Genomic DNA, 21404 nt, shown 5'->3' on the forward strand with positions numbered 1-21404 from the left:
TGTCTAAGTCCGAAAACAGCTACAATGTACTCATAAAAAAGACAGGGTTTCTCTGTATAGCCCTGGCTGTCCTGCAATTTGCTCTGTAGACCAGGCTGGCCTCAAACTCACAGAGATCTGCCTGTTGGGATTGAAGATGTGTGCTACCATGCCTGGCTTAATTTGGTAGTGATTCTTGAAGGAGAATAAGCCTAGACACAAGCTTACCTCTTCAGACCAATAAAACCAACCAAAGCCAAGCCTTGATAGCCTGAGCTAGACCTTTAAAATCCAGCTACTTCCTTCCTGTCTCCTTATACAAGTATCTACTTGAGACCTCTCATCCATGGTATGGCTGCCTATTATGATTTTGAGAGATTATTAACGTCCTTGGAGCTTTGTAAATTTTTCTGGCTGCTCCTCAGAGACCCAAACCTAGTGGTGACAGTGGTGGAAGAGATAAAATAGTGAGGTATCCCAAAGACACTTTCCCCTTTAGCTCATGGGAGAGGCTTAATGTTGCTTCCCAACATGGGCAGAGCACAGTCTGATAGTGCCCTGAGAGACGGGAACTTGCCTGACATGCTGGAAAAGGACCCCATTCCCTGTGATGTATAATCTGCTTCCATCCAGTGTGCTCTCAATGCGAAGCTGTCCCAGTGCAGAGTCTGGATACTTGACCAGTAGGCCCAGGGCCATCATGTACAGTGGTTTCACAGACTCCAGACTGGTTATACGACCCCCCTTTCCAGGACTTAGAGGTGGACAGGAGGTCCGGGAACAGCCACCTGTGTTGGAGAGAAAGAGATGACTCCTAGATCTCTGATCATCCCTGAATCGGACAATATGGGTCCTTCTGCTACCCCGGTTAGGACTTATGTGATAAGATGGAAGTCGTTTGCTTATGCAGTTCAAATTTGGATCACCTTAACATTAGTATAACTTTGTGTACATGCATTAAGCTTAGAGGTCAAAACTCTTGAGAGGTGACACGATAGGAACACTGAGTCAGCTGACAAGCTTGCAGGAGATGTTCAAACTCTTATTTTGAAATAGGGCGTCAATATATCCACCAAACTGTCTTTCAGCTTGTGATCCTCTTGCCTCTGTCTCCCAAGTGCTGGAACTACAGGTGAGTACTACCATGTTTCTCAGCCTCCTACTGGAGGATTTTCATGGCTTATGTCCCGTCCTGAGAGCAGCCCTACTAGTAGTCTACAGATGAGTGAACTGTGTTCTGTCCTGTCAGATGTTGTGGTTTTCGGCAAAGTGCCAGTAACTTCAGAGTTATGCAGGGCTAGAGTTTGAGTTTTGTCATAGTCAAAGGGCTATGAAAGACATTTACTTTGGTTATTGCTTTATAGAAGGTGAAGAGCTTACACATGTGAGGAAAACTTGTCTACAGATACGCTGCCATCTTCTCCTTACATGTGAGGAGCAGTGACCACTCTACCCACATCATAACCCTCATGCTTTCTGAGGGAAGGTGCTGAACTCACACGCCTCTTAGTAAACTAAAAGTCCTGGAACAGGTTCCTGAGACTTGCTTCAGAGTATCACCACCCACTCCCCCACCACAATACCACAGAAGGGCAATCCATTTGCCTGGGAAAAGACTAAGCCTCATTCCATGGGACAACCAAACAACCAGGCCAAGCTTCCCACGTGTAAGACAGTTCTTCACTTTTGTGGTGGTGGTGGTGGTGGTGGTAGCCCTGTTATTTGAAAAGGTTACACATGTTCTCAAAAGACCAGCTGCCCCTGCTTGATGCAGCCAGCTTCCTAAAGCACATGTGGTAGTGACCAAGGATGTGCAGTAGCTGGTAACTGAGCTGATGACAGGCAAATCAAAACCATGACGCAGGAACAGTTGCACTGAGGCAACGCCGGGAGCACAAAGGTCTGACCTGAACAAGGGTCAGGAAATGTTAGGAACGTGCAGAAACAGGAACGGAAGCCAGAGGATGTGAAAGGAGGTGGAAGGGGGAAGGGTAACTGAAGCACTGGTAGAAAGTATGCCTGTCATTTTGTTCCCTGGTTAGTGGTTCCCAGAAGAGGAAAGATGGGGGTGCGGAGGGGTGGGGGTTGCGGGTGGATGCTCAGAACTGCCACAGAGGGACAGACAGCATATGCCTAGGAAGCTTGTCCTCAGGATCAGCCTGCTTCTCAGGACATTCCCTCCTGGTTTCTCACCCAGGTTAGGCTCCTCTTGCTCCAGGCTAAGCAGGCCTCCCTTTGGCCCTGGCTTTGGTTGCAATGCTGAGTAGAGAGGACATGCAGGGTTTTAAGCCAAACTCCTTTTCTCAGATTCTAAGTCAGTCACAACACCTGTTACTCACTACCACCCAAGTCCAAAGTAGCTGTAAGGGGGAGATGTTTGTTCTTGGCTTCTGTAGCTCAAGCCCAGGCTGTTCTAGAATATTCAGGGGAAGCCAAGGTTCCCAGGCAACATACCAATATTCATCCGGTATAGCCGTACAGCTTCTGTAAGCTCAGGGATTTCCAGAATTTCAACTTCTGCTTCTAACACATCAATGTTGGAGAAGTTATCTGGTAGCAAAATCTTGTGTGAGCGTAGAAAATTCACTTGAAAAGCAGAAAGAAACACCATGAGTTAACAAAACATACTCATGACTAATCTGTCCATGTCCTGGCAGATTCTTCATCGTAAGTCAGGATCTCCTAGTTCTGAAACAATTGCTAAACATTCCTCATTAGGCTTGCTTTTCAAAGACTCTACTCTGTTTTTCTGTGTCAGAGTTCATGGGTGTGGCCTTCCCTGGCCTGGCACTCCAGACTCTCTCTGTGAACCCAAAGACCCTGAGACTTACCCTAAGAGTCTTGACCCCAGAGCAAGTCATTCCAAAAGAGGGAGTTGTCTTGTTAGAGAGGAGAGGCCTGGCTGAGCCTGAGCTGCCAGGTAGTGCCTGCAGGTTGTCTCTGTTGGATTGCAGTATGGGAAGCAAGAGACCGTATGGGAAGCAAGAGACAGAACCAGCACTAAGTCCCTGTGAGAATCAACTCAGAGATGCAGGACTGCAGCGCAAATAACGTCCTAGGTAACACTGAATCTGGATAGCTGGGACTTCAAGCATTCGGGCCCCTGACAGAACTTGGTGTTTATTGTCCTGTCCATCTAGGTTCAGGTTATCTAGATAGCAGAGAGGCCATTTGGCTCACAGACCAGCAAAGCTAGTCCTGGGGTAGTGTGGGAAGGGAGGCTCCTGTCTGGAAAGATGAGAGATCTCAGCTCTCCTTAGCTCAGGCTGCCAGTTCCACATGATTCTGGGAAGACTGCCATTGTTTACTCCCTCTCTTTACACTCCAAGTGTAATGGAAGAGAAAGCAGATAGTGTCTTTGAAACAATCCTATTTCTTCACTGTATGTTGAGATTAGCTGAGGCCTAGAGTCCAGCTAGAGACATAAGCAAAGTATGAGATGTGACCAGGGTTCAACTCAATGCTCTGCCCTTACCATCATCTCTATGACCCTTACCACTACCTTAGGGAGTTTCAGGGCCTCTTAGGGCTAGGCCATCCCAAGAGAAGTAGGAGCTAAAACATCTCTGAGCTGGGCTGTGCGTGGCAGTGTATGCTTTTAATCTCAGCACTCAAGAGGCAGAGGCAGTTGGATCTCCGTGTGTTCGAGGCTAGCCTGTTTTACATATCAGGTTCCAGAACAACCAGGACTACATAGAGAGACCATGTTTCAAAAACCAAACCAAACCAAAGGCTCTGAGCTAAGTGAGAGCCTCATGCTGGACTCTGCTCGCCTCCTGGAAGATCCCTATGTTCTTACAGCCTCTGCTCAGAGAAGGTCCTCAGCCGTAACCAACAAATGGACCTTGCTAGGTGTGGATATGGGTGTGGAATGAGTAGGTGGCCACCCCTAGACAGAGCAATCACCAATGAAGCGGAACTCGCTACACTCGCACTCGATCAGGGCCACAGTTTCAGCCAACCACAGTAGGTTGTCTTCAGTCACTAGGCTTGGGTACTTGGTCACCAAGTCTAGGGGTAAGAAGCAGTAATGCACTTCCTCTTCTGTGTCCAGCAGCGGTGTGTCCATCAGCCCCAAAGGGGCCTTATCATGAAGACCTGGAAGAAAGGATACAGAAGGTGCCATCACCTCCTCGAGGCACTGAGATACTCCCATTGACCCAGGGATCCCAGGGGAAGTTGGGGACCACCTAGGCATCAGTTTCTGCCATACACTTCCTTCCCCATCTTCTCTTTTCAGATATATATTTAAGGGTAAGAAGAAGTGTTCTGGGAAGCTAAATATGAAAAATCTTTTTTTCTGTAGACAGTAAAAGGACACTGAATAATAGATCTTGGCTTATGCATCCAAAGTTACTATATCCAGTTATCCTTGTCTCTTATTTAAGATTTATCTATATGTATGAGCATTTTGCCTGTATGTATGTGTGTTCACCATGTAGAGGTCAGATAAGGGCATTCGATTCCCTGGAACTGGATGTTTTTGCTGGGTTCTCAACAAAAGCAGCTAGTGAGCTTAACTGCTGAGTCGTCTCTCTAGTCCCTCTCCATTTTTTTTTTAAAGATTTGTTTATTTTATTTATGAGTACACTATTGCTGTCTTCCTACACACCAGGTAGTTGTGAGCCACCATGTGGTTGCTGGGAATTGAACTCAGGACCTCAAGAAGAGCAGTCAGTGCTCTTAGCCATGGAACCATCTCTCCAACCCTCCATGGTCTTTCTCACTGATCAAACCAACTACTGTGGACTACAGATTAAAAACCCATTAATAATCATGGACTCCTGATGTCCCATTGTAGGTCAACTTATGCTGCAAGGGACTTATAAGCCAGAGACCACTGAGCATCTTTTGCATGAGGTAAGTTGAAATAACGATGGAGCCCTAACTTCCAGGAGAGATTGGAAGACATCATATCACCTAAATGAAGCCTAGGTGCAGCAGAATGGAATGGAGCAGGTTGTTGAGTCCCAGTAAGCAAGCAGCCATGCTGGGGACAGTACTAGGTCAAAAGAGAGGAGGAAGAGAGAGAGACAGCATCCAGAACTAGCTCAGATGAGGCTAACGTCTATTAGGGCGAGGATAGCTAAGCTGGTGGCTTCAGGGGGTGGGCCTGCCCGTGACAGTACCTGTGAAGGCAGGGCTTTTTATTGGAAATTCCGAGGGTTTGCTGATACACTTCCATGTTCGCCAGTAGTTCAGGGAAGCTCTCTCAGCAACAGGAATGTCGGCAGGCCGCACTCGGAGGTGGTGTTTCCCTTCCTTGAGATTATCTAGGGTCTGTCACATGAAGAAAGCATAAACCTCATAACCAACTTTTTTTTAAACACTGAATACTCAGAAAAAAATAGTATGGAATTTGCTTTGGGACAGTATTTTAAAATAAACTGAATCAATCGCAAAATATAAAATGGCAAGGTAATAACTAAAATTTCCAATGATTATTTTTCTTCTGAGTTTGAAGCAATTTTTTTCTTCTAATTTTTCTGTCAAGTAACAGAATTTTTTTCCTTGAAAAAAAAATCTATGGAGTTTTTTTTTTTTTGTTTTGTTTTGTTTTTTTTTTTTTTGAAACAGGGCCTCAAGCTGCACAGGCTGACCTCAAACTGATAGAATAGCTAAGGGTGGCCTTGAACTCGTTCTGCTGCTGCCTTCATTTCCTAAGTATCGAGATTACAGGTGTTTCCCATCATGCTCAGTTACGGAGTAATTTCTGTTTAGCCATTCAAAACTTGATATCTTTGTATTGTCCTTAATAGTTCAAAAGCCCCACTTTTTTATGATTGGTGTGATTTGCTCATTGTGTGTCTTCGTCCCCATTCTGGGAAGTAGTCTAACAGTGAAGTGACCAGTAGTATGAGTGTGGAGTGGAGCACACCAACTGAGTGAGGCTGGATCCCAGGGCAGAGGGTGGATCTTCATTCCACCCTTACCCCAGGACCCATTCTCCTACAGTCCTGCCGAGACTATGAAATTCAACTATGAAACCAAAATGGTCTGACTTCACCCTAGAAGATAGTATTTTCCTAATGAACTGTTGGACACAATTGGACAAGCGATCCTTTATAGGCCATACACATGATCAGCTTTCTCCTTTAAGAACCTCATTGTGATCAGAAAGCCTCCAATTCGAAAAAACCAACCAACCAACCACACACACAAAACCCCCAAAACCCAACACAAAAACACTGCATCAGGTTGTTAGCTACCCAGGTGAAGCCCTTGTGAGTTTGCTCTTGGGATCTCAAGTAACGAGAAGAGCCCTCTGGTGGCTATAGTAGGAACTGGCCCTCTCATAACTAAGGTCTCAAAGGGAGGCAGTCCAGCCAGAGTGGGACAATTATCTCCGTGTTGGGTGGCTAGAGGGCCTGAGGAAGGACTGAGCAATGTCAGGGTTATGGGGAGTTTTTCCCTGCAGCACCACAAGGAAGAAGACTGCATGTGTGGAATATTGGGAGCCTTAAGAAGTAGTCGCTGTGCTTTGCTAGGTTCCTGCTTAGACTCTTAGAGTTCTTGGCTTGGGGAAAAAGAAAGATGTGGAAGGACTGGGGAGATGGCTCATTAGCACACTTGCTGCACAAGCATCAGAACCTCTCTAGAGGCCACATTAAGGTACGACAGTGCATATCTGTAGTCCCAGTACCCGGAAGGTAGGTAGACACAGATCCCTACTAGCCATCAAATTCAACTGAGTTGCCAAGCTCCCCTCACACTCCAAAAGATGGAGAACAATGGAGGACGTCTGGTCATTGGTCTGTGTATCCACTGGCAACACACACACATGTGCACACATGTCCACTCTTGCAAACACACAAAGCACACATATGGACATGGAAACCAACAGTTTGTATATTATAAGGCAAGATCTACCATCAGTTTCAAATTTATGGATCCCCAGGAACCCTGGGACTATTTTCACAGCATTGAAAAAGGACCTTCTTGGTTTAGGTATGGACACAGCTTTAGCTTCTGTGTCAAACTGTTAGCTCTTTGGAGGAGACAAATCAGAGAAAGGTTTCTGTGAGAGCAAATACTTGTCCTTGGGCAAAGAAGATGAACAGTGAGGTGCTAGGATGGTGAGTAGGTGCTCAGAATGAAGTGTGCATTGCAAATAGGAAAGCATATCTGAGTCAAGATGAAGGATGACAACTTGACAGCATTTGGGCTGAGAAGTGGGACAAAGGAAAGGAGGTGGTGACTGTGTCGAGGAAGGGCAGGAGAGGGCAAGGTATATATTCAGTCTCACACCTCTGCCTTGAGCATGACATTGTTTGAGGTTGAAGGAAAGAGGTGGTGGATTGAGAACAGTGAACAAGAGCTCAGGAGCAGAGAACCATGCAAGCTGCCCGAGATATTTTGTTGGTTCTAGGTTAATTAAAATCCCTGAAAGATGTTTTGTTCGGTTTTATGTCAACTTGACATGTACTAGAGTCATTTGGGAGAAGGAGCCTCAATAGAGAAGATGACCCAACCAGATTGGTCTTTGGGCAAGCCTCTGAGGCATTTTCTGGATTGATGATTGATGTGGGAGGGTCCAGCTCACTGTGGATGGTACTAACCCTGAGTTGTATTAGGAAGCAAACTGAAAAGTGTGGTGGTACACACCTTTAATCCCAGTAGTTGGGAGGCAGAGGCAGGTGGATCTCTGAATTCAAGGCCAGCCTGCTCTACCCAGTGAGTTTCAGGACAGTCAGGGCTACACAGAGAAACCCTGTCTCAAAGATAATAAAAAAAATTATGTATACATCTGTGTACCATGTACATACCTGGTTGCCATAGAGACCAGAAGGCAGCATTGGATACTAACACTCAAACCCACGTCTTTGTGTGTGTGTGTGTGTGTGTGTGTGTGTGTGTGTGTGTGTGTGTGTGTGTGTGTAGTTCAAGAAGTCCATGTCTTTAAAACAACCAATGCTCTTCATTATTGAGCCAACGCTAGAGCTCAGAGAATCCAACCTCTTAACTACAGTTATCTGCACATTTCTCTCTACAGCTTCTGAGTTAGAGTCAGGCTTGTTCTCTTCATCATCACACAACATCTCCAAATCTCAGGTTTCTCAAGTCCAACAAAAAAGACAACAAAATCTGGGAGGTGCTCTGAGGATTATAGCCCAAAATATGTCCACTGCCTTCTTCTCGGTGGTCACAGCCCAAACTTCCTTTTCAGTTTCGTCTTTCAATGTTCTGTTTTCAATCCAATGTCAATGACACTAAATTCCACAAAACTCTCAAAGCACAAAGCACACTGCCTCAGCATATTTGTTTGTTTGGTTGGTTGTTTTTTGAGACAGAATTTCTTTGTGTAGCCCTGGCTGTCCTGGAACTCACTCTGCAAACCAGGCTGACCTTGAATTCAGAGATCTGCCTGCCTCTGCTTCCTGAGTGCTGGGATTAAAGGCGTGTGCCACTATTGTCTGACTCCTCAGCATCTTTTTAAATGCATGCACGCACCTGTTCACAAGTGTGTGTGTGTGTGTGTGTGTGTGTGTGTGTGTGTGTGTGTGTGAGAGAGAGAGAGAGAGAGAGAGAGAGAGAGAGAGAGAGAGAGAGAGAGAGTGTATGGACACACACACACACACCAAAGCATCATCCTCAGGAACATCATCTACCAAGAGCTCTGGAGCTCACCAATTAGGTAGCTTGTCTGGCTGGTGAGCCACAAAGAGCCTCCTATCTTCAGCCACACACATTTTGAGACTATTAGTCTATGCCATCATGCGTGACATTTTTATGTGGGTCAAATTCAAAGACAAGCACTTTACCCCTGTACTACCTTCCCCTACCCTCCCTCAACTTTATGTATGTTGTTCCCTCTGCCCAGAAAATTCCTCTTCCCATTTCTCAAGCTTTGACCCGCTGCCTCTCCTAGGCAGACCTAGTCATTCTTGCTTCCTCTTCGTTGCCACAAATGCACACACACTTCTCTCTGCAGGCTTCTAGATTGAATCCAGGCCAATTCTTTCCTCTGTCCTCAGGTGCCTGACAGGGCTAGGTGCATGCAGCCTGTCTTCTAGTCTAGATCTGAATAGAGAGGAAGTACTTGGAATTATGTGAAAGACTGCATGAATGAACTGGGGAGATGGAGGCCTGAGTCTTCTGGGAAGAGAGGCAAAACGCACTCTCACAACTGAGGAAGATGCAGAGTATCCAAAACTATATAGGCAAAGCCAGCACAAGCACACACAGCTCACAGCTCAGGGACAATGGAGATAATGACTCCAACCTTCAACCTGAGAGGCAGAAGACATAATGAGAAAGGACAGAGAGCGAGCAGCTGGAAGAAAGGGCTCAGTGAGAGTTGGAGTGTTCGTGGACAGAAAGACAAATCACACAACAGAAAAAAGAATGTGAAACAGGGAAGTCCTGGAGAAAGACAAGAGCATCTAAATCCATTCTAAGATACTGCTCACTAGTCACAAGAGCTTGAATTTGCCACCTGCAGGCAAAGCAAACACAGGAAAGGTTGTCCTCCTGGAGCAAAGGTAAAATGATGTATTGCTATAGCAAACACGTGAAAGGACGCTTGATGAAGGAGTATAAATATGATCCCACAGACAGTGGGAGACAAGCACTGAGCTTTGGTTTGGTTTGCTGTGCCTCACCATTCTTCACTAACTGCACACATGTACTGGTTCACCTTACATAGCATTGTTGAGCTCAGCTTGTGGTAAAGGTGCCATTGAGAGAAACTCACTCAAGAACTGCTCTTGGGGATCCCCGCAGCTGCTTGCTGCTTCCTCAGCCTCAGGCCAGTCGACAAGCCTGGCAGTTTCTTCAGGATTGAACTACAGCTGCTGGTTCATGCCTCATGTCTGCCTGCCTAGAAGACTGGTCTGCAGCTGCTGAGTGAATTTGGTGTTTGCTACAGGACTGAACGGCCGCCAAAGAAGATAGAGCTCACCCCCAAAGAACTATTACTGAGTAGGTCCACTTCCCCTATATCCTAATAACTTTTCTCTTCCACTACCTCTGCTGGGTGGTGGGCTACAGAAGATGTTGAACCCCTATTAAAAGTAGGTTGCAGGGTTGGGGATTTAGCTCAGGGGTAGAGCGCTTGCCTAGGAAGCGCAAGGCCCTGGGTTCGGTCCCCAGCTCCGAAAAAAAGAACCAAAAAAAAAAAAAAAAAAAAAAAAAAAAAGTAGGTTGCAAAAAGTGTATGCCTACAGTATATAATGTAGTTGGTCTGTCCAACTAGCTTGAAAGGAAATATACTAGTGGGGGAAAGGATGAACCATTTTCTAGAAATGAAACCTCTGTGTTCTAGGGTTTCAATTAAACTCTGTGCAACCCCATTTTCCACCAAGAATTGAAACTGTTAGCAAAACTTTAAAAAGAGAAGAAATCAGGCAAATAAAATCTACAAAGATTGCAACCCCAGCCAGTGAGGCCATGCTATGTGCTAACTAAAGGGCTCAAGCTTGTACCTAGGCTCTGGAGCTTCAACAAGGTTGTTTCCTGAATTCTCTCAGTGAGCCCTTGCTCTCTGATATCTAGAAACAAAACCTCTGCTCACGGGAAGGCATAGGATGCTTTCAGAAACCACAGGAGCACTCCAACTCCCTTACCTCCTTGCTTATTTATGCCTTTTTTCTAATAGCATAACCTCCCAGAGACCCCAAGGACTTCACTTGTTCTCTGCTAGAAATGGGACACACTGGTGCATTTTAAAGAATGCATGAGGGGGATGGAGGATGGCTCAGTGGTTAAGAGCACTGACTGCTCTTCCAGAGGTCCTGAGTTCAATGCCCAGCAACCACATGGTGGCTTGCAACCACCTATAATGAGATCTGGTGCCCTCTTCTGGTGTGTCTGAAGACAGCTGTAGTGTACTCACATAAATAAAATAAAAATAAATAAATAATGCATGAATAACAAACTCTCCAGGGAGCCTACTTCCAGGGAGCTTCTGGCTTTACTGACTCTAGTGACCAACTTCAGGACTACTTTCATCTACTTGGATATTACTTTTTGGAATTTTTCTCTTTATATGTTATGACATAAGTTATTATAGGGGGTGGGGGGGTGTCTTCTTTTCTTTCCACAAAGTCTTGCTGTGTAGCCCAGGGTGTCCTTCAATTTTCTATTTCCAGCCTCAGCCTCCCGAGTTCTGGAATTACAGACATGTTCCACAGTGCCTGGAAAATGAGAAATACAGTGAACTTGCAAGGCTAACTGCTACTCTTAAGGACAATTGATGTTGCTTTGGGCCTAGATAGTAGTGAAGGCAATGGAAATCTGACAGTGCAGGGGCATGGGTGCTGCTAAAAGATGGCTGACAAGGCACCCTGCTGGCAGAGCAGTTGGACGTAAGGGGATTTTTTGGAGATGCCTATGTGCTTATGGAGCATTGGGGGAGCATAATGGTAAAGGAGCTTAGGGTGCTGGCAAGTCCCTGACTGCTATGTAAAGATGCTGATGTTAAAAGGAGCAAGGCTATTAGACCAAAAGGACATGCAACAAAAGCAGCCAAACAAGGTTCAGTTCTCAATATTTCAAACTTGTCTCTCTACTGCTGGTTCTGCTGCTGGTGGGTCCAGTCTTCATCTCCCAGCAGATGGTAATAAATACCTCTAGCTGCCAAATACTTGGAAAACCATTGGAAATGCAAACACAAAAATATAAACTGGAAAAGGAGAAAGGCATATTAAAAATAAAAACATGATTCCAACAGAATATGCAGCATTATAAAAGCAGAGCAACAATAACTTTGTCTGGAAACGTCAGGCTAGGCTGTGGGCTACATTTATAACAAGATTTAAAAGGTGAATATTCCAAGAAGAAAGAAATGAATGCAGGGGGCACAGAAAGTAAACATAGGGGATACTTAGGGGTATGATTGCATATTTGTACATGGATACGCACACACACACACACAAATTTGTGATATGAGCCAGGACCCTTGAAGCCATTTCAAGTGTTTTACACTTGAGTTGTCCACAAGCCACATTGTTGGAAGGATTATCTGCGATGTTCCTTTCTAACATCACAAAGTGATCTGTCTCACATCATAAGTGTGAGACTGCCACTGGCCTATTTTATTAAATGCATCGTTTGTACGATCAGCATAAACCCCCTGCTCCCTTGAGCACAAACAATGTAGGCATATTTGGATTCCTTACTGGCAGCAGATTGCTGACAAATGGAGCAACTTATGTTCCAAACTTCAGAGTTCCCATAAGAAGGTGAAATAGGAAAAATTGGGCCGTGGTGTAGTTTAGCGGTAGAATATGTGTTAGCATGAGGGAGGCCCTATGTTTAAGCTTCAGTAGGTGTCAAGGGGCATGTAAAAGCAAGCCAATAGTCTGCATAGACATTAAAATCTTGTGAGTGACCCTGAAGAGAAACTTCCAGTTCTCCAGTAGCAGCTATGACTCCTGATCAGTCTGATGGTTAGTGGAAGGCTCCAGGTAGGTTATGTTTAAGAGGGCTTCTCAAATTCCACATGAAGTTTTAGGAAGCCTGGAGATGCTGATATATGGATGGTGATGACTCCTTTACATTTCTCCTATGAATAATATATAACATTCCACAACTTTCAGGTTCAAGGATTTACATATCAGCTTGATGACTCCTGGATCATATTTCTGGTCCCAACTGTTCCCATGAATTCCAGATCTGTCTACTCAGTGTCTTCTCAACTCTCCACTTGGATGTTACTGCCCAGTCACTGTTTCCCTGCTGGACATGCTTCCGTCTTAACTTGTGATCCCTATCCCCTAAAGGTTCACATCTCTCAGAATTCACCATGTACCTGGTTTCCCACGGTAGAGACATAAGTAGCTGTCCATTCTTTCACATCCTGCATCCCATTCATTAGCAAATTCATCAAGACGTACCCAGGATTTAAATGGTTTCTATGACCACTCAAGACCTCATCATTCCTATCTTCCATCTGGATGAGTGGTTCTCAACCTGTGAGTCACAACCCCTTGGTGTGTGTTGGGGAGTTGAACAGCCTTTCACAGGGGTTGCCTAAGACCATCTGAAAACACAGATATTTACAATTTATAGCAAAAATTACAGTTATCAAGTAACAGAAAAAATGTTATAATTGGGGGCCCACCTCAACAAGGGTTGCAGTGCTAGGAAGGTTGAGAACCACTGATCTGAGGCTGCTGGAGCTTCCCACATGATCTTCCTGCTTCTTCCTTTGCCTCTATTGAATCTAGGCCAGGAGTAAACACATTTTCCCCTGTGAGAAGCCAGATACTAAATATTTTAGGCTTTGCTAGCCATATGGTCACTGTCAATTCAAATACTCAGCTCTTTTGGTAGTTCAAAAAAGCCATAAGCAAAATACAAACAGAGGAGCATGGCTGTATTTGAAACTTTACCAATAACACTGAAATTTGACCTTTTTTTCAATCTCAAAAAAGTAAAAACATTCTTAGCTTATGGGATACCCACACACACTGGAGTGGACTGGGTTTTGTCCATGACCTATGTAGTTTGTAGACTCAGATAATACTGTCAAGGCAGTAGCCCTGATTTTTTTCCTTACAACTTTATCTTAAAGATCTATTTACTTTGTTTTTAGATGTATATGTGTGTTCCTGCTTGAGTTTATGTGCATGATGTGCAAGCAGAAATGAGTAGAGGCCAGAAGAGTGTCATATGTCTGTGAAATGGAGTCACAGGTGGTTGAGAGCAATCGTATGGGTGCTGGGAACTGAACCTAGGTCCTCTCAAGAACTTAGTAAGCATTACCGATCCAGTTCTCCAGCTCCAACAACTTTATTTCTACATACTGTAAAACTCACCTTTAAGAAAACTAGAGAGCAAACCCAGGGCCTTGTACATTTTAGGTAAGCATTCTAATACTAAGCTATAGCCCTAGCTTTATCCCTAATCCCAATATAGTCTTGCTGAGGTACTCCAGTTTGGACTTGAACTTGAGATCATCCTGTGTAGGTTGATGTCTATATGTAGGTGAGGGCTGGCACAAGTTAGGTCAAGGCCTTGACTGGACAGAAAAAAAAATAAGGCGGGGACAAAGCTTTTGTAAGGGGAAGGAGGAGAATCACGATGGAGATGAGAAAGATGACCCAGGTCTGGGTGGTCTTAAATTGCCAAGGTAATTGGGATGGAATTTCTATAGGCAAATTTATTTTATCTAGGTTTATATCCTTATCAGTTGGTTGTGAGTTTATTGTGTGGATGTATGGCGTATTGAGAATTTAACATATAAATCTGACTGATAAATTACAGTTTATTGAGTCATGATTTCACTGGGTTGTTGGGAGTGTGAGCAGAGTCCGTGGCAGGGAGCTGGGATAGGCCAGTCCATGCTGGACTTCTAGAGCCCTGATTTTACCGGGTAGCTGGACAGAAAGTTTGAAGCTAGCAGAGAACCGCAGGGAGAGATACTAATTAGAGATAAATTATGGTTAGTTCCATATGGCCCAACAGGTGCTGGAACTAACTCCAGGGACCAGTGTGGCAAGGCGCCACGCTGGAACAGCTCGTGGACTGCCCGAGTCAGAGAGTACTTGGCAGCATGGAGCCGCTGAGATAAGGATACCCCGCAGTGCCATGCGGCCCCATGGGTGCCGGCGCTAACTCGGGATAAAAGGTTTAGTCAGTTTTTTTTATATTTACCACAGCAATACTGTTCAGGTTCTCAGACAGCTGGGATTACGCCCGCACCACCTGGCCCAGTTAAAGCCTAGCAGTTTAACCAGTGCAGTCACTGAGTTTGGGTATATTTGCCCAGCTGTGCAACCATTACCACTGTCTACTCTGGGTACCAGAAAGAAACCTTGCACTCCAGATCACCATTGCCTACTGTTATCTAGCCCATCCATTCTCTAACCCATAACCCAGTTCCTGGGCAGTCACTAAATCAACCAGTCTCTCTCTCTCTCTCTCTCTCTCTCTCTCTCTCTCTCTCTCTCTCTCTCTCTCTCTCTCTCTCTCCTCTATGAATTTCTCTAATTCCCTCAATTTCTAGAGGAGAAAGTATTTATTTTAGTTCATAGTACCAAATTACAGTACATCATTGTGGGGAAGTCACAATGCCAAGAGCTTAAGATATCTGGGCACATGGGACCCATAATCAAGAAGCAAAGAGGGGGGTTGGGGATTTAGCTCAGTGGTAGAGCGCTTGCCTAGGAAGTGCAAGGCCCTGGGTTCGGTTCCCAGCCCCCCCCCCCAAAAAAAAAGAAGCAAAGAGGGGCCAGGTAGTGGTGGCACACAGCTTCAATCTCAGCACTCTGGAGGCAGAGGTGGCTCAGATGGCTAGGGCTACACAAAGAAACCCTGTCTTGAAAACAAAAACAAAACAAACAGGAGAGAATTAATGTACACATTCTTTTTATTCTCTTGAGACTTCATTTTGTGACCAAGACTACCCCTGAACTCACAACAATTCTTCTGTCTTACCTTCCAAGTGCTCAGATTATAGGTGCAAGCTACCACATCCAGAAACTGCAGAAAAGCAATCATAAAATGTATGGCCCCTTTATGTAGGTGGAATCAGGGTTGGGGATATGACTCAGTCTCACAGGACTTCCCTAACATCCGTGAAAACCTGTGTTTAACCCTAAGTATCGAAGAGCGGGAAGTTGTAGGGCTTCCCACCTCATTTCTTTTTTTTTTTTTAAAGATTTATTTATTTATTATATATAAGTACACTGTCACTGTCTTCAGACACACCAGAAGAGGTCATTGGATCCCATTACAGATGGTTATGAGCCACCATGTGGTTGCCAGGATTTGAACTCAGGACCTCTGGAAGAGCAGTTGGTGCTCTTAACCGCTGAGCCATCTCTCCAGCCCCCCACCTCATTTCTTTATCTCTAGAATATGGCATGTGGTTGATTGTCAATACACTAGTGATCTAATTAGTTAGAAACTTCAAGTGTACCTTTTTTAAATTTATGTACTCATTTTATGTAAATGAGTACACTGTAGCTGTCTTCAGACACACCAGAAGAGGGCATCAGATCCCATTACAGACGGTTGTGAGCCACCATGTGGTTGCTGGGAATTGAACTCAGGACCTCTGGAAGAGCAGCCAGTGCTCTTAACCACTGAGCCATCTCTCCGGCCCTTTTAGAGGTGAAAGGTCCAGGTTAGGTATGTAGGACAGGTAACTGGAGTGGGACTGGGATTAGGGTAGGTGTGTGTAAATCACCATGAGCTAAGGCACTGTCTTCTAGAAGCTTCATGGGGTCTTGCTATGTAGCCACGCTGGCCTTGAGCTTAGCTCAGCTTCCCAGGTACTGGGATTATAGGTGTGCACCACCATATCCAGCTTTCCACGCTACCTTTCAACAAAGCCTGCCACATTACAGACCATCCTGACCAATGTATGCTACCTTTTGACTGAATCCCATCCCATTAGCAGGCACCCAGTTCTATTTTTATTGCTAGGTGCTAATTCTGAAGAAGTGTAGTAAGGAGCACTAACAATATGAAACGGTTCAGATATGTGCTATCCAATATGGTGTCATTGGGACTAGATGCCTTGCTAGGCTATTCTAAATCTGAGCTGTGCTAAATGTAAAAAAAAGAATCAGTTATTGAAAATTTGGTATAAAACAAAAGTATCCCATTTAAAATTTTTGAAAATATTGTGTTAAATAAAGCACAAAATTGGTTTCACTCATTTCTTTACATTTTTTGAAATTTGGCTACTACAAAATTTAAATAATGCTGGTGAAAGGAGGTGTTATTGCATGTACCTGTAACACTAAGTGACTTTGTAGACTGAGGCAGGCAGGAGGATCAGTGGAATCCAGAAGTCCAGAGTCAGCTGAGGCAACACAGTGAGACCCCGTCTCTTACATTACATGTGATTCCATATATCATCCACACCCATGGCTCACAATTTATTTCATTGTTTGTGGTCAACCATTCTTTGTTGTCCCTAAAGTGCACGGGAATAAAACTGGAACCCAGAATGCTCGCATTAAGTCATAGTTAAATGTTTGAAGTGGGCCTGCTTAAGAAGAGTCTTCAGACTAAGAATTGACAAAATTCAATTTCTCCAAGCTCTCCGTGTTCATTAAGGCAAATGCCTGAGTAGCTGGATGGGCCTTTGCTCGAGGAGAGTGGGGAACGTGCGGTTGACTTGCTGAGGCGGCGTTGGTTCCCAGCTGTATTTACTCTCTGCTTCAATGAATAAATAAATACCACTTAGGCTGGGCCAGCCCAAATGTTGATTTCTTTGAAAACACCATTTCCAAAGCACTTGTTTCACGGGCTGTTTTAGGGAGGCAGAGCTACAAAATTCTGCAAACTCTGCTACTCACACATCTTGGGATTTTGGAATCAGACCAACTCATTGGCTTCTGAGTTGTTGCCTCCTCCTTTGAAGTTGATCCTCAGATTGGTTTGGTTTGGTTTGGTTTAGGAAGTGAGGACTGTGAAGGGGTTAAAGGGCTTAATAAACTGTTGTATGAGAAGCTTGTATTCTTCTAAATTATCCTGTAAAACATTGCCTTGATCTCTTTGATTGTCTGCAATGAACAAGTTGGTCCCTATCCACACAAAAAGGTGACTTGGCATAGAGCCAAGAGCAAGCCTAACATGCCAAACCATTTAAATAGTTTTGAAGCCACTTACGAGCAATTCTAATATGTTACTCCTAAAGAAGTTAATAAGACTTAGATTCAAGTAGAAAGTCTGAAAAAAAATTCAGAGAGCTACAACTTGCACTGCACTGTGCTAGGGTTCTTAGATTCCTAAATATATAATACCTTCAGAGAAAACATTAGATTATTTACCAAAAATCATCCATAAGCACATATATTACAAAATAAATGGTCTCTTTTCTCCTGATCCAGATACAGACACAAAGTCAATTTTCTTCCAAGAGGTACTGGGGAGGCATAATCAGTGATGTACTGTGACTGATGGACTAGCTCTTATGAATATGGAATAATTAACACCTTGTCCAGACAGTGGGATTGATACAGAACATGCCCAGATTTCCTTCCCAGTCATAATATTTAGTTTTTCCAGATTAAAAAAAAATCATTGTTGAAAAACTACCAAATAAACTATTTAAGCACAGTCACCACAAAAATGACTTTTGTCATTGGATAAAACTTAAAGCTAATGCTTTCATTTTCTGTCATACTTTGATGCTTTATAAGTAAAAGTATTTAAAGCTCTTAAAACAAGAAAGGAAGATGCAGCCAGGTGGCCCCAGCACTCTGGAGACACAGACAGGCAGATCTCTGAGTCTAAGGCAGCCTCGTCTACAGAGCAAGTTCCAGGACAGCCAGGGCTACACAGAGAAACTCTGTCTCAAAAAACCAAAAAGCAAAACAAAATAACAACAAAACACAAAACGGGTGGGGTAACACACCTTTAATCCCAGCATGTGGGAAGCAGAAGCAGGCAAATCTCTGTGACAAGTGGCTTAGTGGCAGAGTATTTGCGTAGCATGCAAAAAGCCTTGGTTTTGTCCCCAGCACCTCAAAAAAGAAAAAAAAAAGTAGCATTTTAAAAATACAATTTGAAAGAGACAAAGATTCCCTGGATGTTAAATCCTATCTCAGGTCCCTGGTGGCTGTGATGTAAGGAAAGCAGAATCAGGATGAAAGTCTCTGTGAAGAAGGTGCAAGTAGGGGTTGGGGATTTAGCTCAGTGGTAGAGCACTTGCCTAGGAAGTGCAAGGCCCTGGGTTCGGTCCCCAGCTCCGGAAAAAAAAAAAAAAAAAAAAAGAACCAAGAAGGTGCAAGTAGGAGCTGGTTATGGTGGCATTTGTCCAACAGGGGCTGGAAGATCATAAATTCAAAGTGGTCCCTGGTTACATGCTAAGACCTTGTCTCAAAGCCGTTGTGCAGTTCCAGTATACTGTGCATTGAAAGCGTTACCTCAGAGCTGGCTGTGGTGGCACACCTTTAACCCCAGCACTTGAGAGGCAGAGGCAGGCTGATCTCTGTGAGTTTGGGGCCAATCCGGTCTACAGAGTTCTAGGACAGCCAGGGAGATTACACAAAGAAATCTTGTCTTAAAAAACAAAATAAAACAAGAAAACAACCATACAAAAGGGTTACCTCAGAACCCAACATAGAAAAGAAGCTCACGTTTAGTGATGCTACTGATCATCGCTCTTGGAAGAAAGCACATCTTACCTGAAGCAACGGCATCAGCTGCAAACCCAGTGCTTGCTCATAGAGCAAGTTCAGTTCTGCACAGCTGGAGAAGGAGAGCTTGGAGGTGTAGAGGTAATAGTGCACATGCCGGAATGTGGAACCGTCTCTGTCAATGAATAGCCGCTGACTTTCCGAAGAGGTCAAGGCCAAGGCCTCTTTCCACAACAGCGAGTCTGGGAATTGAGCAAGTTTGCTTCTGGGAACTGAGAAATGCCAGCCTCCGACATTGAAGTGAAACAAATCCTCTGCTGACTCATGGGGCATGCCAGGCTCCTCCTAAAGGGAAAATGAGGCAAGAGGTATGTAATAACAAGATATTGAAAGCACCCTAACAAGAAGTATTAAGCTACATTTGCTGACAACATAGTAATATATATACAACATCCTAGGGAAATCACATACACACACACACACACACACTGTTATGAGCCCAAGATTGAAGAATAGTTTTTAAAGACCAATTATATTTTACACATTAAGTTTGAAAGGCCATGGCCACATGCATCTGTAGTGCCAGCACTTCAAGGTAGAGGCAGAAGGATCACTACAAGTCTGAGACCAGGATGGACTACTTACTGAATCTAAGGCCAGAGACGGCTACATAGTGTGACCCTGTCTTAAAAGGCTGGACTAATGGATAAAAATAAAATGCCTTTTGTGAAACATGAGGACCTGAGTTTGGGTGCTGAACGGCGAACTCAGATCCTTGCTCTTGTACAAGCATTTCACTGATGAACCCTTTCCTTAATTCCCTATTGAAAGAAACTTTTTTTTATTAACTTGAATATTTCTTATTTACATTTCGAATAAGAAAACCCTTTCCCAATTTCTGGGCCAACATCCCCCAACTCTTCCCCCTGAAAGAAACTTTTAAAATACTCAGATAAATGGGGAAATAGGTTAATTTGAGATATTTAATATGAAGATCATAATACTCAAGTAAAGCATGTTGGTCCACAATTATAACCCTACAATTCTGGAGGCTAAGGCAGGAAGATCACTAGTTCTTGGCCATCCTGAGCTACATAGAAAGACCCTGTCTAAAAATATGGCAATATTTTCCAGACTAACAAATTAACACAATGCTAATGAAATTTCCAGCTGCCTTAGAAAGGACCCAGGATGACTACAACAATATTTGGAAAGAAAAATAAATTTAGAATCCATATTTCCAATATTGAAAACTTACTACCCACCAAGATGAATTAAAACTGTACTATTTGCATAAAGACAGCCATATAAGTACACAGTATAGACAAGCTAGAAATAAATCTTAACGTTTGGTTGAATTTGCCCATCAACTGGCAAATGAATAAACAAATTAGAATATAACCATATATTGAAACTATTTTGGTAGGTTGTTTGTTTGAGACAGGGTCTCACATTGGAACCTTGACTGGCATGAAACTCACTATGTAGACTAAGCTGGCCTTGAACTCACAGAGATACACTTGTCTCTGCCTTCCAAGTGCTACCATTAAAGACAGGTGTATTCCCAGGCCTGGTTCATGAAGTGTTAATAAAAAGGACTGAAGGACTGATACCTGTCACAATATGGATTGACCTTGAAACATTACACTAAGAGGAACAAAGCAAGCAATGTGAAGAAAAGGCAAATTTACACAGACAAGGATTTTTTTTTTTTTTTTTTTTTGGTTCTTTTTTTTTTTCGGAGCTGGGGACCGAACCCACACAGACAAGGATTAATGGTTATTTAGGGCTGGGAGACCAAGCATGGATATAGGTTTCCTTAAAGGAAGATAAAAACATTCTACAATCGGTTGTGGTGGTGGTTGCACAATTCTAAAAACATAAGATTATTGAATTATACTTATTAAAATGATAAGTCAACCATGCATGGTGATGTATGCCTTTAATCCCAGCTCTCAGGAGGCAGAAACAGGTGGGTTTCTTCTTATCTTTTACTTTTGTGAATTCTGGGCTAGCCAGGGCTACATATGAGAGCCTATTTTAAAACAAACAAAACTCAAAATATTAAATCGTGTGTATAGGGCTATTTAAAAAACCCATCTGTTACTTGTGTCTAGTGTATGTGCCAGCATGACTTTATGCACACTATCTGAGTGCAGGCAGGCTCACAAGAGGCTGCCAGATCCCCATATGAGTGGTGGGAACAAACCTTGCTCTTCTGCAAGAGCAGTAAGCATTCTTAATTACTGACCCTGGTGTGTGTGTGTGTGTGTGTGTGTGTGTGTGTGTGTGTGTGTGTGAAATTAAGGAGCAAAAATAAATGAAAATGAACATAGAACTACAATATGATTCAATTATACTTCTCACTAATACCACTCATATATA

General features: G+C 43.7%; 1 protein-coding gene across 1 annotated transcript in view; it reads right to left on the reverse strand.

Annotated features, from left to right (window-relative positions):
• Kctd19 (potassium channel tetramerization domain containing 19) overlaps positions 1-21404 on the reverse strand; it is a 31992-nt gene that overhangs the window by 7987 nt on the left and 2601 nt on the right. Inside the window, exons 2-6 of the mRNA XM_032888151.1 lie at positions 19068-19364; positions 5109-5259; positions 3886-4077; positions 2434-2565; positions 557-767 (exon numbers count right to left, since the gene is read on the reverse strand). Of these exons, the coding sequence (XP_032744042.1) occupies positions 557-767; positions 2434-2565; positions 3886-4077; positions 5109-5259; positions 19068-19364 (983 nt within the window). The remainder of the gene's footprint in view (positions 1-556; positions 768-2433; positions 2566-3885; positions 4078-5108; positions 5260-19067; positions 19365-21404) is intronic.

This window comes from Rattus rattus, chromosome 17 (genome assembly GCF_011064425.1).
Source record: "Rattus rattus isolate New Zealand chromosome 17, Rrattus_CSIRO_v1, whole genome shotgun sequence".
In the NCBI taxonomy this organism is placed as follows: Eukaryota; Metazoa; Chordata; class Mammalia; order Rodentia; family Muridae; genus Rattus; species Rattus rattus.